At 52.4% G+C, this 16,063-nt stretch overlaps 1 protein-coding gene and 1 long non-coding RNA gene across 3 annotated transcripts; both read left to right on the top strand.

Annotated features, from left to right (window-relative positions):
- The first annotated feature begins 7,747 nt into the window (after window positions 1-7,747).
- Window positions 7,748-12,964, top strand: LOC107051148 (nucleoporin NUP42-like). Its single transcript, XM_040696597.2, has 5 exons — window positions 7,748-7,924; window positions 8,395-8,788; window positions 9,190-9,284; window positions 9,612-9,688; window positions 12,395-12,964. Exons 1-5 carry the CDS (start codon window positions 7,828-7,830, stop codon window positions 12,500-12,502), a joined length of 771 nt encoding a protein of 256 aa, XP_040552531.1. The 5' UTR covers window positions 7,748-7,827; the 3' UTR covers window positions 12,503-12,964.
- A 1,805-nt stretch (window positions 12,965-14,769) lies between these two features.
- LOC107055944 lies at window positions 14,770-15,867 on the top strand. Of its 2 annotated transcripts, none has more exons than XR_005858020.2 (3): window positions 14,770-14,802; window positions 14,994-15,080; window positions 15,574-15,867. It is a non-coding gene; the product is annotated as an uncharacterized LOC107055944 (long non-coding RNA). The 2 variants fall into 2 exon arrangements; XR_005858019.2 differs by having other exon boundaries at window positions 15,577-15,867.
- The last annotated feature ends 196 nt before the right edge of the window (window positions 15,868-16,063 follow it).

Below are 16,063 nucleotides of genomic sequence, written 5' to 3' on the forward strand. Positions count from 1 at the left end.
ATGGGGGATGACAGAGTGCGGTAGGCACTCTGCGGGCTTCATAGAAACCAAGGATCCTCCGTTTTTGCGTCCGGCGTCAATGGACCAGAAGCTTGCATATATTTTGCTACAGAAGAGGGTTGCTTGTACGGAACTTTTTTGGTGAGTGCTCGGTAGCTGAAGCAACGCATCTGTGTTCAGCTGACGTTGCCAGCGATCCAACCCACAAACAAAACACCGCCACGTTGGCTTGGAGATGCGTTTACTTCTTATTCACTGTGTTTTTCCAAGCAGGGCTGCTGGAGCAGTCCGGAGACTTGTTCCAATTACTCCAGTACTTCCCTTTCTTCGAAATAGCAGCACCTGCGAGTCGCTGGTCGTCCAGCGGCGCGGTCCGAGCAACGCATTGGAAGAATGATTGGGAGTTCGGTTTCCGAGAGCTCGCGGCTTAATCCTCCGGCAGCGGCAGCGGCAGCGGCAGCGGCAGCGGAGAGCGGCTGCGTGCGGGAGGAGCTCCCTCTGCTGCACGAGCAGGGGAAGCGACCCGGCGTGAAACAGCCGGGATTCGCTCCGCCCTCGTTCCTCCCTCTGACGCCGGCAGCAGTGGGAAGTCTGGAAACGTGAGCTGTTAACACGGAGATCAAGGAGAGCCCCGGAAAGCGTTGGAATTTGGTCTTCGCAGTTAGCGTTGCGGTAGCCGGGTGCTCTGCGCTTTGGCTGCGTGCAGCTGGAAGAGGCGAGGTAGCCTGACTCCGGCAGAAGGGGCACTGCACTTCATCAGCTGAGCAGAGGTAAGCCTCAGGCAATCAAGCTCAGGGTGTGGACGCGAAGGAACGAGCGAAACGCAGATAGGTGAGGGACGGAGCTTTGGCAGACGTCTGCAGAGAGACGGCAAAGCGCAGAGTTGTAGGGTGCTGTCAGCAGAAGAACTTGCGGTTGTTTTGATCAGGAAAATGGAGGCTGAGATACAGGAATCTCATTCGCTGAGCCGTTCGGGACTGCTGCGTTTCGGTGTGCTGCTGTAGAGCAGCTTGGCAAGCAGAACTTGAGAGAGCAGCCAAAGTGATGGACAACTGGAAGCAAGGCTTTCTTGGGAGCAGAGGAGCGGAGAAATGAGCGGCGAAAGCAAAGTCTGTGTGATGGGATGGCTGTCCTGGTGGGCGTGTGCTCTCAGGAGAGGGGAGATGGGATTTTTAAAGCACCTGGGCTGGTAAGCCTGCATAGTGAAGTCCTTCCTCAGAGGTGTCTTAGGCAGCACATCTGCCCCCCGGGAAGCCCGATTAATCTCCTGCTAAGGTCTGTCCAGGCCAAAAGTAAAACGTGGGAAAGAAACTCCTCCCTGTAGGACGAGCAGCACAAGTCCTCAGAGACCAGAGACTCAGCACAAGCAGATCTGAGCCCAGAGCTTTGAGGCAAAACACAAGAGCAGCTCTTGCGAAGGGTGACAAGAGTGCAAAGCGGAGCGCTGAGAGCACCTGCCAGCTCTGCTGGGAAAGACTGAGGGCTCTGGCTGTGAACGGGACACCTCTCCCCATTCACTTGATTGAGGTAGATGAGCTCTCTAACTTTGCAAGCAAATGCACTCCTCCTCAGCTCTGAAACTCTCACACACAATTGCTTGGTTTCCCTGATAAGAACAGCCAAGCAGAAGAACAAAGAGTAGTTATCAGCAGCGCAGCCCAAGGCCGTATTCTTACAGCAGCAGCCACAGTGCTGTTGCAAGTTTTCAGTCTGTTCTGCACAAGAAGGCTAGGCACTCCTACCGCACGCTGTCATGCGACAGGCTGCTTGGTGGGGCTTCCCCTCCTGCAAGATGGTAAGAACAGCTCTTACGACAGCGGGAGAAGAGCAAGAACAGCAAGGCTGAAATGCCAACAGGCTGATGAACATTTTTTCCCCGTGTTACGCAGACTGCTTTGTCTTCTGTGCTCCCCTGCACAGGCAGGGAGTGGGATATGCTCCTACCAGATCACATGAGAGACTTGAGAACAAGTTTTGCATCTTGCATCTTCCAGCAGGAGGATCTGTTACGTTGCTAAATGCAGAGCAGTCAGCTGGAAAGCGAACTGATGGACTTAAAGCAGCTGTAGCAATCGTATCCTGATCCTGTAACGTTCTCCTGTATGAATCATTCAAGCAACACTGACGTGTGAGCGTGTGTAAAATCGTGTCACATCACTTTGAGGGGAGACTGGCGAGGTGCAGGTCTGACTTCAGATACTTCAGCCTTTCTGTCCAGCCAGTGCTGTTGCATTTGTCTCAGCCTGACAGGCAGCAGCAGAAGTCGGGGCTCTGATGCATTTCTGCATTAAGGCACCCCTTGTTTGTCGTCACATGAGATGCTGATGTTGTAGCTTACTTCTGCAAGTGTGGGCTTCTCGCTGATATGTAGGTTTCTCTTGGATTAGCTATGATGATGAAATAATGCCAAAGTCATATTAAACTGAAATAGTAGCAATTTATAACTGACATATATGTATATGTATATATAAAAATAAAGCTTTAAGAATGCAGAACAAAGCCTGGCTCTGGATGACTGATGACACAGCGGTACTTGTTGCTTTATACCTAGGGCAGGAATGTCCTTCCAGTGTCTGTCCCACTAGTGTCCTTTCAAGACATGGGATTGAAACATGTCATGTGAATGTACGATATCTCTTGCAAAACAATTACCCTTAGCATTCAATCATCTTCCGTAATCACCGGTCAGCTTCTCCTGCCCGTTCTTCCCTACCTTTGCCCGTACTTCTCGAGCCCTACATAGGAAAGCCAGAGACACGAAAGCAAGAAAGAAACGGTCACAAACTGAGGGAGTCCTATAGAATAACTAAAAAGCACATGAGAACAGTGTGTATGTCTTCAAATCCCTTTGTAGGTGCGGGGCTGTAATTTGTAGCTATGCGTCCTAGATCATCCACTTAAAAGCCTGCATGTCTTGCAGTACGTGGGGGAGAGGAAGAGGAAATACACTGCATTTTACAGCATTCCCACCTCAAATGCCAGGCCACCTCCAGAAAGGATGCCGCAGAGCTGTAACGCTGCCTGTTGGCTGTCTAAAAGTTCCTCTGTGGAAGCAGCACTCCCAAATGGCAACTTAAGTATCTGGCACGGTGCACAAGGGCCAGAAGAGGGCTGAGTCCAATTCATGATGTTTTCTGTTTTACAGTCAAATTACTCAATCGCTTCAGCAGGTTTCCTGAGAAAATAACGTGGTTTTGATTAGACTGCCAGATCCTCTGTCTGTCACTCCTTCTGCCCCAGCCCCCTTTTTAAGCCCCTGTGGCCAATGTCCTCAAGTCTCAAAGACGATTCTACTCTAATAGCTGCAAGAAGAACTGGCAGCTGGATGAGGAGGGAGACCAACGTTAGTTTTGCAGCTGCAAGAAAAACAAGCAAAACTCAGCTGCTGTCAACACGGCTGGCAGCTGGCTGGCTGACCAGCACCCACGTCAGTAGTTTGGCAGGCTTCTGCCCTACTGAGGTGTTGCAAAGGACACCAACCTATAGAAAACTGAATTTCATGAGCATGTTCCGCGGGTCAAAGCCGACTCGTCTTAAATGTAAAAGCAAAGTTCTGCCACTTCCCCATGTGCAGTTAACCCAAGTCTGAGGAGGAATACCAAAATACTCTGCTTGAAAGTTCAGAGAAAACAAAGAGCTGCAGCTCCCAGCTCCATGCTGCCTTGCTAACTTGCTGCTGCTGTCATACTTAGTTGACAGCGGTTAAATGATCCATAATCCAGCAGCTGTACAGATGGATCCCAAGCCCTATCCTTAAACTACTATACTGATGTTCCCTATTGCTAAACCAGCCTGCACTACAGCTGGGGCATTGCCCCCTGCATGGCTCCCAGCAGCTGTGCTGTGGGGCACAGCCTGCCTCCTGCTGGCTTCAGCTACAGCCCACTGAGGCCTGCAGGCCAGGAGCTGGGGGCCGGGGGCCAGGAAGGCCTTTACCGCAATACCGCTCTGATAACACGAAGACCGTGGACGACTGTGCTGATCCCTAGCAGGGAACTGCAGCTCTGCGCACCTTCCCCTCTCTGCATGTACGGTGGTTCCACAGAGGTTTGGGTCCTGGCTCACCAAACCCCGAGCTGCAATGCAATGGCGATGCTTGCCCTCATTCCCTCCTGCCACACTGCCTTCCAGGCTCCCATGTGAGGCTGCCTGCGTTGGCCAAGCTGGAAGCAACCAAACATTGCCTGCTGAGCTACCACAGCGTCGACAGAAGAACCACCTCTGCTCGCAATCAGTAAATGTTAGGGAGAACAGGGAGGCTGCCTTCCTGCAGGCCACCAAAGCTCACGTGGCAGAAACTGAGGCCGCGCTGCAGAACCGCGGCAGCTGCACAGGACAATGCTCCTGCCGTTCTGCACCCGGCTCCCTGGGTATCAATATGTGCTCGTGAAGGGCTGAGCACAAAGCAGCGAGAGTGGATTTTGCCCAACCACCTGAACCTGAAGCAGTAAGTTACATGTACATATATATGTGTCCAATCAATAACCGCTACAAATACATTATGAGAAGGAGTTGTGTGCAACCCAGAAGTGCACAGAAAGCATTCAGATACTACAGGAATTGAGACCCTAAAGCACCATAAAGAAATAAAAGGCAGAGTTTGCACATCCTTCTGCTTTTAGTACAGTTGTGATGATGAGGTGGGTTCTGTAATTTGAGCAAGGATTTCACAAGGGTCGTCCTTGCTGGGGCTTCTGACTCCTACCTACATGGACACACAGCCTTGAAGCCTTCCAGTAAAATCTACCGGATGTCCAAAGCATGTGAATACATAGCAGTGCAGATGTACCACTCCCTGCGCCTTTCGAGATATTCAAGGAGCTTTCTTAACTCTTGCGACGTTGGACTTCAACAATGTCACAATGCTGTTTGCTCCCTGCTTTATTTCTAGATACCAGAAGTGATGTGCTCTGATTGGTGCCCTGAAGAAACAGCACTGAATTCTTAACGGAAGGAAGACTTGGTGACTTCAAGGGAGTTTTTTCACAGAATTTAGATTGCAAGAAACACTTTCAGATGCCTAAAGAGAGGAGCAGTCGTCACGGTATTGTCCATCCCAGGAGGAGACGGTGTGAGCTGAGGGGGAAGATCCTGCTGAGTTCTTCAGAGGGAAGGGAGCTGCTGTAAGGCACTTCGGCGGGCTCCTCCACCCAACACAAGCATCACCTTTGTTCACTTTCACTCACAGCCTTCTCCTTTCAGGCGAATTAAAGGCAGAGGAGGAGGAAGACTTGCAGGCCCTCTGCAAAGCCTCCCCAAGCACCAGTGACTAGTGATGGTTTTCCCCATTTTCTTTCTGGAAGAAAAAAGAAAACAACAACAACAGAAACCCCTTCTCTCTACATTCCCTCCTCAGTTATGTGGCCCTACACGTTACCTGTGAAGTTTTTGCTCTCTCTCCAACCACAAGGAGAGACAGGCGTCCTAAGCCAGCACTGCGCTAGGTGTGGAGATGTGAGCACCGGCACTGCCAGTGACCTCCAGTGGGGATTTACTACTCAAATAGATCGCTTCTATTTGATTACATGGTTATGGCACCCTTATGTGGAGGAACATAACCGTTGATCTGTGTGACACCCAAGAACTCAGCAGCCACAACAGAAGAACAGCTTCACTGGGGCTGCAACTGCCTTTTGACTTTTGGATTTCATCCCTGACTACACCACCACTGGAGGCAGAGAAGCTCTGGCTTAACACTGTATCCTCAACAAACTGAACATAGTACTTTAAGCTAGGTCCTGCATTGCTTTGAATTTGTCAGCTTCTTGACTTGTATAGAACTGGGCTACATACAGATGCATTTCTAACTGATTTGCCCGTCCTCAGCACCCGTATGATGTTCTCATTTGTTACCAGAACAGTCATAGGAGGCAAAATGTTACTCAGTGAGAAGTGAGTAACAGGGTGGCTTGGTGTCTCTACCTTAGCAAATGCTGATTTTTCTTATGTTTTTAATACTACACAGCACCGTTCACAAAGCCGTTTGTATTGCTCAAGTGTCACGAGTTAGCAAGACGACACAGGGTTCTCGTGCAAGGAAGATTCCTTTATTGCTGTGTCTGCATCACCATCATCATCTTGTGCATCCGTGCTTATTCTTTCTGAAGAGTCAGCTGAGATTTTGGCTGAGATTTTAATCTGCTTGATCTGCTCCTTCAGTAGACTCTTTTGATCATCCTGATCTTCACTGGGTGCTTCTGGTACTGCCACGGGTTCATCACAATTGATCAGTAGAGACAGTTCCTCCAGCATGCCGTCCTGTTTCTTCTCCATTTCATCTATCATCTTACCCACGGTATCTGGTCTTTCTGCTACCTGGGAGATGGCTGAAATGGAAGCATGGCATGGAGGTAATTTTTCTTGAAAGTTTTCAAGTGTAAGAATCAGTTCAAAAACCGGGGGTCTTCTCTGTAGGTCCTCGTATCTATCGAACGTTACTACCAGCGTACTGGTGCGTCTTTCTGGTGCTGCTCTCGTGAGCTTGCGCCATATGTCGGGTGTACTCCTCACTCTCTCGGGATCACGGTCCTGGCGTGGATCGTTAGGAACAAACACGGGGTCACACAACATCTCCACCACGGCGGTTTCTCTCACATACCGGATACCTTCGTCAACAGTATTCCACCTTTTCATCTCAGGCTCCAGATGGTCTTTGAAGGGGGATCTTTCCTTCTCCGCTGATGACACTCGTTCCCAGAGGGTGGCGACCCTGCTCTGACACCTACTAATCCCTCTGTCGACAGCTGAGTCTCTGGCAACGCCTCCTCGTTGGCGAGCTTCGTTACCGTCTAGAAGCACGCTACTGACCCCGTTGCCCCGACACCGAAGCAAGCGGGTGACAAGAGTTTTGTTTGGGTGTCTAATCTGCTCAACAGCCTGCTGCTGCTCAGGGGCCCATGTAAAACTATTCTTCTTCCGTGGGACCTGATGAAGTGGGCTGACAGTGGGGCTAGAGTGTGTGATTGGGCATTCTCCAACATTTGGGCCCGCTGCACCCAAAGAAGACTGTGTCTCTTTCTTACAAGTAGCAGCAGTGATTTTGTCGACCACATCCGCTGGGATGTGACGACGCCCATCTTGCCGTTTTACTCCTAGGAACTGAATTCCCTGTGCAGGTCCTTTCACTCTGCTCTGCTTCGCTGAAGAGCAAAACCAGCATGCAGAAGCATTTGGAGTATTTGCTCTCCTTGCTTGAACACGTCCTCTGCTGTATCGCCCCACACAACAACGTCGTCAACGTACTGCAGGTGCTCGGGAGCACCGCCGTGCGTGTACCAGTGCCGCTTGGATCAACCCGGGGCAAACGGTTGGGCTGTGTTTCCAGGCCTGGGGCAAACGGTCCCAGGTGTACTGAACGCCCCTCCGGGTGAAAGCAAACTGCGGCCAAAGGAATGGAGAAGAAGGCGTGGGCAATGTCAGTGGTGGCGTATCGCTTGGCTGCTTTTGAGTCCGGGTCATCCTGGAGTTGTGACGTATGCGGCACAGCAGCACTCAGCGGGGGTGTGACTTCATGCAGGCCACGGCAGTGCACCGTCAGCCTCCGCTCTCCACTGGCTTTCCGCACGGGCCACATGGGGCTGTTCAAGGGCGAGTGAGTTTTCTTGCTCGCTGCCCGAGCGTCTTGTTGACAAGCCAACCCATGAGCGGGCTGCCAGGTATTTCCATCAGTGTTTGTAAGTGTTTCAGCCGCTGCGCGGCTCCCCTCGGTGAGGTCACGGCGGCCGTTGACGTCACAGAGGCGGATGACGACACGGCGGCGGTTGGCGGCCGTAGGCAGCGGTTGGCGACGGTAGGCGGCAGCAGTCGGTCGGCGGCACGCGTGCAGCCATGCCCATTTCCCAGGTCTTCCTGCAGGGTCGCTGCCACTTCGCCGACAGGTGCCGGAACGCGCAAGCCAGCGGCCGCTGGGGGCGCCCCTACCCAGGTACCGGGCGGCGGGGAGCCGGAGCAGGGAGCTGCCGCGTGGGGCTGCGCCGCGAAGGCGGCTGCGGGGGCTGCGGGGTGCGGCGGTCGGTCCCGAAGTGCCAGGCGTGGGACGGCGTGCCCGCGCCAACCTGCCGTCCGGAGGCGCCTCGGGGCTCCTCGGCCGCGCGGCACAGCCGCTGCCGCAGGCGCTGCCCGCCCGGACGGGACCCCCGTGTGCGCGTCCCGCCCGGGCGCCGCCGCTTCGGGCGGGGGCCGCGCTGTGCGGAGCGGCTGCCGTCGTGCGGGACGGCCGGCGGGCTGCTGTGGGCACGGGGACGCCGTGGCGGGGCTGCGCGGAGGGCTGCGCTTCAGACGTGCCCGGGGTGACTCGCTGGGAGAACGTTTTCTTTGCGACTTCTCGCTGGCTTCGTGGGCGTTGTGCGAATCGCGACCCGTCTGAGACGCTTTGCGTCCTTTCTTCTTCGTTAGCAGCTCCCGTCAGAGGAGCCAGACGAGGATGGGGTGCCGCTACCCGGAGATACGCAAACCATATCCGGCCGCGGGTGTTCCAGCACACGGCAGGAGCTGGAGGAGGAGGAGGAATGGGTGCTTCTACCCAGAGAAACACAAACCTTCTCCAGCCAGCCGTTTTCCAGCACACGGCAGGAGGAGGAGGAGGATGGGGCGCTCCCGCAGCCGTTACGCAGCCTCCTGTGATTGCAAACAGCACATCGGGTGGCAGCGGTGATGGAGGAGGACTCTCTGGTGCCTCCGGTTTTGGACCAGCGGGCAACAACGGTGCGGTCCTCTCGCAGAACGCATTCTCTGCGTTAAGCAGTGCACAGCCTGCTGATGGCCAGAGAGATGGACAGCAGAGCCTTCTGTAAGTGATGCCCCTGTCCCCTGGAAAGCGCTTGCAATGGGCTGCTGAAGTGCTTACAGGCGTCCTGTGCTTAATGGCGAGGACGCGATCCGGAGGGTGGAAGCTGGGCCGTGTGGGGAGACCCATAGGAAGCCCTGGGGTTTGGTTTCTCTTCAAGACCTGATGTGATGTCCTTGCGTTTCGATGATAGGGTGAAATGCTTAGTGGGACATCTGTGTGTCCAGCACAGTGACTGTCGTGTCTTTGACAGATAACGGAATAGTTCAGTTGTTGCCCCTGCGCAGCGCCCTATGGAATGAATTGGAATGGCTTTTGTCTACTTGAGTTGGACTTTGCTTTTGGCAAAGATTCTGCTTCTGACCGTGTGATTTCTTCTTTTGTTGTTCTGTTCTGTTTTCTAGTGACGTTATAGCGGAAGACATGGCAACGTGGGAATCTTCTGGACAGTGGATGTTTTCGTGTTACTCTCCTGAGACAGGCAAGCCTAATGTTCCAGGTAGGTAACCTGGTTGTTAGCGTTGCTGAGTGCTGCTACTGCTTAGAATGCATTTCTATACTTGTCCACACTGCTTTGCCTCGATGGGACCGTTTGCAAGGTGATGCCCTGCCTTGTGATGCAGCAGGTAGGGGCACTGGGTGATGATGTTCCTTTGGTGTGTTGGCACCTTGGAAGTTCATCCGGGAGTCCTTTTTGTGTCTCCAAGTCAAAGCGGGTTCTCCCAGGTGGTGTAGTGAGGGCAGTTTCTTGTATAGCTCTAGAGGGCAATTTTGTCTTCTGGTTGTATTTCCTTTGGAGCATGTTTGATTGGTTGCCTCCCTGCAGGCTTTGGAGAGTTCTCGGCTGAGGAGGTGCGTCTGGAGTATTATAACTGCAGTGCAAACAACAACACTGGCTACTACGTAAGTATTTGAAACAACTGACCTTCTGTTGATCAAGTGGGGCAAAACCTGACGTGTCCAGCCTGGAATTGTCTTTCAGCTGGTCAGATCACTCTAGTTGCTCGTTTTTCAAAACCAACACAAAACAGAGCAAGACAAAAGCAAAACCAAACACCCTTAGTGAGAGCATGTTTGTGTTTTCCCATGCCTAGATCAACTCTGTCAATCAGTTAGTGCAGCAGTGGAGAAAGAGGCTGCAGGAGCTGAAGGCTTTGAATGGCTCGGGAAAAGCAGCGATGGTAAGTGTTGAGGAAAGGTAAAGCATTTGTGTTCCTGATGTTGCTTTTCCATAAGCCTGGAGTGAAGGTTTTCCTTAGGATTCACATTGAGACAGTGCTCATTAAGCTGCCTTGCTGTCACCAACATTGGTTTCAGTTGTAAAGGCTGTTAATGTAACCACGTCTAAGACGTGATAGCACAGCAGAACAGTTGAGGCCAACACTGAGTGATCAGGGAGATGGCGTAAGTCGATTGAGGTGGCGTCTGCATGAAGTGCATTGAAGTTGCAGTAGCGTGATTGGACCTCTTGCTCAGTTTGGTTGTGAAGGTGAGGAGGTGGGGTTCAGAGTTCAGCACAGCCGATGGTTGTGCAACAGACAGAGAGCAGGCTGAGAAGGGGATGAGAGCTGCATGAGGTTTTGGTCACTCCAATTCCTTTTTGCCCATCAGTCGTCAGATTGATGGTGCTAGGGTGTTTGACAGAGAATAGCCTGAGAGCATTTTGTGTTCCAGCAGAATGGCGGTGGAGGAGGAGGAGGAATGGGTGCTGCTACCCAGAGAAACACAAACCTTATCAGGCCAGCCATGTTCCAACACACGGCAGGAGGAGGAGCAGGAGCAGGAGGAGGAGGAACAGGAGGAGGAATGGGTGCTTCTAGCCAGACAAACACCAACCTTATCCAGCCAGCCATGTTCCAGCACACGGCAGCAGGTGGAGGAGGAGCTGGAGGAGGAATGGGTACCACTACCCAGAGAAACAAAAACCTTATCAGGCCAGCCATGTTCCAGCACACGGCAGGAGGTGGAGGAGGAGGAGGAATGGGTGCTTCTACCCAGACAAACACAAACCTTACCCAGCCAGCCATGCTCCAGCACACGGCAGGAGCTGGAGGAGGAGGAGGAATGGGTGCTTCTACCCAGACAAACACAAACCTTACCCAGCCAGCCATGCTCCAGCACACGGCAGGAGCTGGAGGAGGAGGAGGAATGGGTGCTTCTACCCAGACAAACACAAACCTTATCCAGCCAGCCATGTTCCAGCACACGGCAGCAGGTGGAGGAGGCGCTGGAGGAGGAATGGGTACCACTACCCAGACAAACACAAACATTATCCAGCCAGCCGTTTTCCAGCACACGGCAGGAGCTGGAGGAGGATCGGGCGCTCCCGCAGCCGTTACGCAGCCTCCTGTGATTGCAAACAGCACATCGGGTGGCAGCGGTGATGGAGGAGGACTCTCTGGTGCCTCCGGTTTTGGACCAGCGGGCAACAACGGTGCGGTCCTCTCGCAGAACGCATTCTCTGCGTTAAGCAGTGCACAGCCTGCTGATGGCCAGAGAGATGGACAGCAGAGCCTTCTGTAAGTGATGCCCCTGTCCCCTGGAAAGCGCTTGCAATGGGCTGCTGAAGTGCTTACAGGCGTCCTGTGCTTAATGGCGAGGACGCGATCCGGAGGGTGGAAGCTGGGCCGTGTGGGGAGACCCATAGGAAGCCCTGGGGTTTGGTTTCTCTTCAAGACCTGATGTGATGTTGTTGCGGTTCAAGGATAAGGTGAAATGCTTAGTGGGACATCTGTGTGTCCAGCACAGTGACTGTCGTGTCTTTGACAGATAACGGAATAGTTCAGTTGTTGCCCCTGCGCAGCGCCCTATGGAATGAATTGGAATGGCTTTGTCTACTTGAGTTGGACTTTGCCTTTGGCAAAGTTTCTGCTTCTGACCGTGTGATTTCTTCTTTTGTTGTTCTGTTCTGTTTTCTAGTGACCGTATAGCAAAAGACATGGCAACGTGGGAATCTTCTGGACAGTGGATGTTTTCGTGTTACTCTCCTGAGAAAGGCAAGCCTAATGTTCCAGGTAGGTAACCTGGTTGTTAGCGTTGCTGAGTGCTGCTACTGCTTAGAATGCATTTCTATACTTGTCCACACTGCTTTGCCTCGATGGGACCGTTTGCAAGGTGATGCCTTGCCTTGTGATGCAGCAGGTAGGGGCAGTGGGTGATGGTGTTCCTTTGGTGTGTTGGCACCTTGGAAGTTCATCCGGGAGTCCTTTTTGTGTCTCCAAGTCGAAGCGGGTTCTCCCAGGTGGTGTAGCGAGGGCAGTTTCTTGTATAGCTCTAGAGGGTAATTTTGTCTTCTGGTTGTATTTCCTTTGGAGCATGTTTGATTGGTTGCCTCCCTGCAGGCTTTGGAGAATTCTCGGCTGAGGAGATGCGTCTGGAGTATTATAACTGCAGTGCAAACAACAACACTGGCTACTACGTAAGTATTTGAAACAACTGACCTTCTGTTGATCAAGTGGGGCAAAACCTGACGTGTCCAGCCTGGAATTGTCTTTCAGCTGGTCAGATCACTCTAGTTGCTCGTTTTTCAAAACCAACACAAAACAGAGCAAGACAAAAGCAAAACCAAACACCCTTAGTGAGAGCATGTTTGTGTTTTCCCATGCCTAGATCAACTCTGTCAATCAGTTAGTGCAGCAGTGGAGAAAGAGGCTGCAGGAGCTGAAGGCTTTAAATGGCTCGGGAAAAGCAGCGATGGTAAGTGTTGAGGAAAGGTAAAGCATTTGTGTTCCTGATGTTGCTTTTCCATAAGCCTGGAGTGAAGGTTTTCCTTAGGATTCACATTTAGACAGTGCTCATTAAGCTGCCTTGCTGTCACCAACATTGGTTTCAGTTGTAAAGGCTGTTAATGTAACCACGTCTAAGACGTGATAGCACAGCAGAACAGTTGAGGCCAACACTGAGTGATCAGGGAGATGGCGTAAGTCGATTGAGGTGGCGTCTGCATGAAGTGCATTGAAGTTGCAGTAGCGTGATTGGACCTCTTGCTCAGTTTGGTTGTGAAGGTGAGGAGGTGGGGTTCAGAGTTCAGCACAGCCGATGGTTGTGCAAGAGACAGAGAGCAGGCTGAGAAGGGGATGAGAGCTGCATGAGGTTTTGGTCACTCCAATTCCTTTTTGCCCATCAGTCGTCAGATTGATGGTGCTAGGGTGTTTGACAGAGAATAGCCTGAGAGCATTTTGTGTTCCAGCAGAATGGCGGTGGAGGAGGAGGAGGAATGGGTGCTGCTACCCAGAGAAACACAAACCTTATCAGGCCAGCCATGTTCCAACACACGGCAGGAGGAGGAGCAGGAGCAGGAGGAGGAGGAACAGGAGGAGGAATGGGTGCTTCTAGCCAGACAAACACCAACCTTATCCAGCCAGCCATGTTCCAGCACACGGCAGCAGGTGGAGGAGGAGCTGGAGGAGGAATGGGTACCACTACCCAGAGAAACAAAAACCTTATCAGGCCAGCCATGTTCCAGCACACGGCAGGAGGTGGAGGAGGAGGAGGAATGGGTGCTTCTACCCAGACAAACACCAACCTTACCCAGCCAGCCATGCTCCAGCACACGGCAGGAGCTGGAGGAGGAGGAGGAATGGGTGCTTCTACCCAGACAAACACAAACCTTACCCAGCCAGCCATGCTCCAGCACACGGCAGGAGCTGGAGGAGGAGGAGGAATGGGTGCTTCTACCCAGACAAACACAAACCTTACCCAGCCAGCCATGCTCCAGCACACGGCAGGAGCTGGAGGAGGAGGAGGAATGGGTGCTTCTACCCAGACAAACACAAACCTTATCCAGCCAGCCATGTTCCAGCACACGGCAGCAGGTGGAGGAGGCGCTGGAGGAGGAATGGGTGCTTCTACCCAGACAAACACAAACATTATCCAGCCAGCCGTTTTCCAGCACACAGCAGGAGGTGGAGGAGGATCGGGCGCTCCCGCAGCCGTTACGCAGCCTCCTGTGATTGCAAACAGCACATCGGGTGGCAGCGGTGATGGAGGAGGACTCTCTGGTGCCTCCGGTTTTGGACCAGCGGGCAACAACGGTGCGGTCCTCTCGCAGAACGCATTCTCTGCGTTAAGCAGTGCACAGCCTGCTGATGGCCAGAGAGATGGACAGCAGAGCCTTCTGTAAGTGATGCCCCTGTCCCCTGGAAAGCGCTTGCAATGGGCTGCTGAAGTGCTTACAGGCGTCCTGTGCTTAATGGCGAGGACGCGATCCGGAGGGTGGAAGCTGGGCCGTGTGGGGAGACCCATAGGAAGCCCTGGGGTTTGGTTTGTCTTCAAGACCTGATGTGATGTTGTTGCGGTTCAAGGATAAGGTGAAATGCTTAGTGGGACATCTGTGTGTCCAGCACAGTGACTGTCGTGTCTTTGACAGATAACGGAATAGTTCAGTTGTTGCCCCTGCGCAGCGCCCTATGGAATGAATTGGAATGGCTTTGTCTACTTGAGTTGGACTTTGCCTTTGGCAAAGTTTCTGCTTCTGACCGTGTGATTTCTTCTTTTGTTGTTCTGTTCTGTTTTCTAGTGACCGTATAGCAAAAGACATGGCAACGTGGGAATCTTCTGGACAGTGGATGTTTTCGTGTTACTCTCCTGAGAAAGGCAAGCCTAATGTTCCAGGTAGGTAACCTGGTTGTTAGCGTTGCTGAGTGCTGCTACTGCTTAGAATGCATTTCTATACTTGTCCACACTGCTTTGCCTCGATGGGACCGTTTGCAAGGTGATGCCTTGCCTTGTGATGCAGCAGGTAGGGGCAGTGGGTGATGGTGTTCCTTTGGTGTGTTGGCACCTTGGAAGTTCATCCGGGAGTCCTTTTTGTGTCTCCAAGTCGAAGCGGGTTCTCCCAGGTGGTGTAGCGAGGGCAGTTTCTTGTATAGCTCTAGAGGGTAATTTTGTCTTCTGGTTGTATTTCCTTTGGAGCATGTTTGATTGGTTGCCTCCCTGCAGGCTTTGGAGAATTCTCGGCTGAGGAGATGCGTCTGGAGTATTATAACTGCAGTGCAAACAACAACACTGGCTACTACGTAAGTATTTGAAACAACTGACCTTCTGTTGATCAAGTGGGGCAAAACCTGACGTGTCCAGCCTGGAATTGTCTTTCAGCTGGTCAGATCACTCTAGTTGCTCGTTTTTCAAAACCAACACAAAACAGAGCAAGACAAAAGCAAAACCAAACACCCTTAGTGAGAGCATGTTTGTGTTTTCCCATGCCTAGATCAACTCTGTCAATCAGTTAGTGCAGCAGTGGAGAAAGAGGCTGCAGGAGCTGAAGGCTTTAAATGGCTCGGGAAAAGCAGCGATGGTAAGTGTTGAGGAAAGGTAAAGCATTTGTGTTCCTGATGTTGCTTTTCCATAAGCCTGGAGTGAAGGTTTTCCTTAGGATTCACATTTAGACAGTGCTCATTAAGCTGCCTTGCTGTCACCAACATTGGTTTCAGTTGTAAAGGCTGTTAATGTAACCACGTCTAAGACGTGATAGCACAGCAGAACAGTTGAGGCCAACACTGAGTGATCAGGGAGATGGCGTAAGTCGATTGAGGTGGCGTCTGCATGAAGTGCATTGAAGTTGCAGTAGCGTGATTGGACCTCTTGCTCAGTTTGGTTGTGAAGGTGAGGAGGTGGGGTTCAGAGTTCAGCACAGCCGATGGTTGTGCAAGAGACAGAGAGCAGGCTGAGAAGGGGATGAGAGCTGCATGAGGTTTTGGTCACTCCAATTCCTTTTTGCCCATCAGTCGTCAGATTGATGGTGCTAGGGTGTTTGACAGAGAATAGCCTGAGAGCATTTTGTGTTCCAGCAGAATGGCGGTGGAGGAGGAGGAGGAATGGGTGCTGCTACCCAGAGAAACACAAACCTTATCAGGCCAGCCATGTTCCAACACACGGCAGGAGGAGGAGCAGGAGCAGGAGGAGGAGGAACAGGAGGAGGAATGGGTGCTTCTAGCCAGACAAACACCAACCTTATCCAGCCAGCCATGTTCCAGCACACGGCAGCAGGTGGAGGAGGAGCTGGAGGAGGAATGGGTACCACTACCCAGAGAAACAAAAACCTTATCAGGCCAGCCATGTTCCAGCACACGGCAGGAGGTGGAGGAGGAGGAGGAATGGGTGCTTCTACCCAGACAAACACAAACCTTACCCAGCCAGCCATGCTCCAGCACACGGCAGGAGCTGGAGGAGGAGGAGGAATGGGTGCTTCTACCCAGACAAACACAAACCTTACCCAGCCAGCCATGCTCCAGCACACGGCAGGAGCTGGAGGAGGAGGAGGAATGGGTGCTTCTACCC

Source organism: Gallus gallus, chromosome 2, assembly GCF_016699485.2.
Source record: "Gallus gallus isolate bGalGal1 chromosome 2, bGalGal1.mat.broiler.GRCg7b, whole genome shotgun sequence".
In the NCBI taxonomy this organism is placed as follows: Eukaryota; Metazoa; Chordata; class Aves; order Galliformes; family Phasianidae; genus Gallus; species Gallus gallus.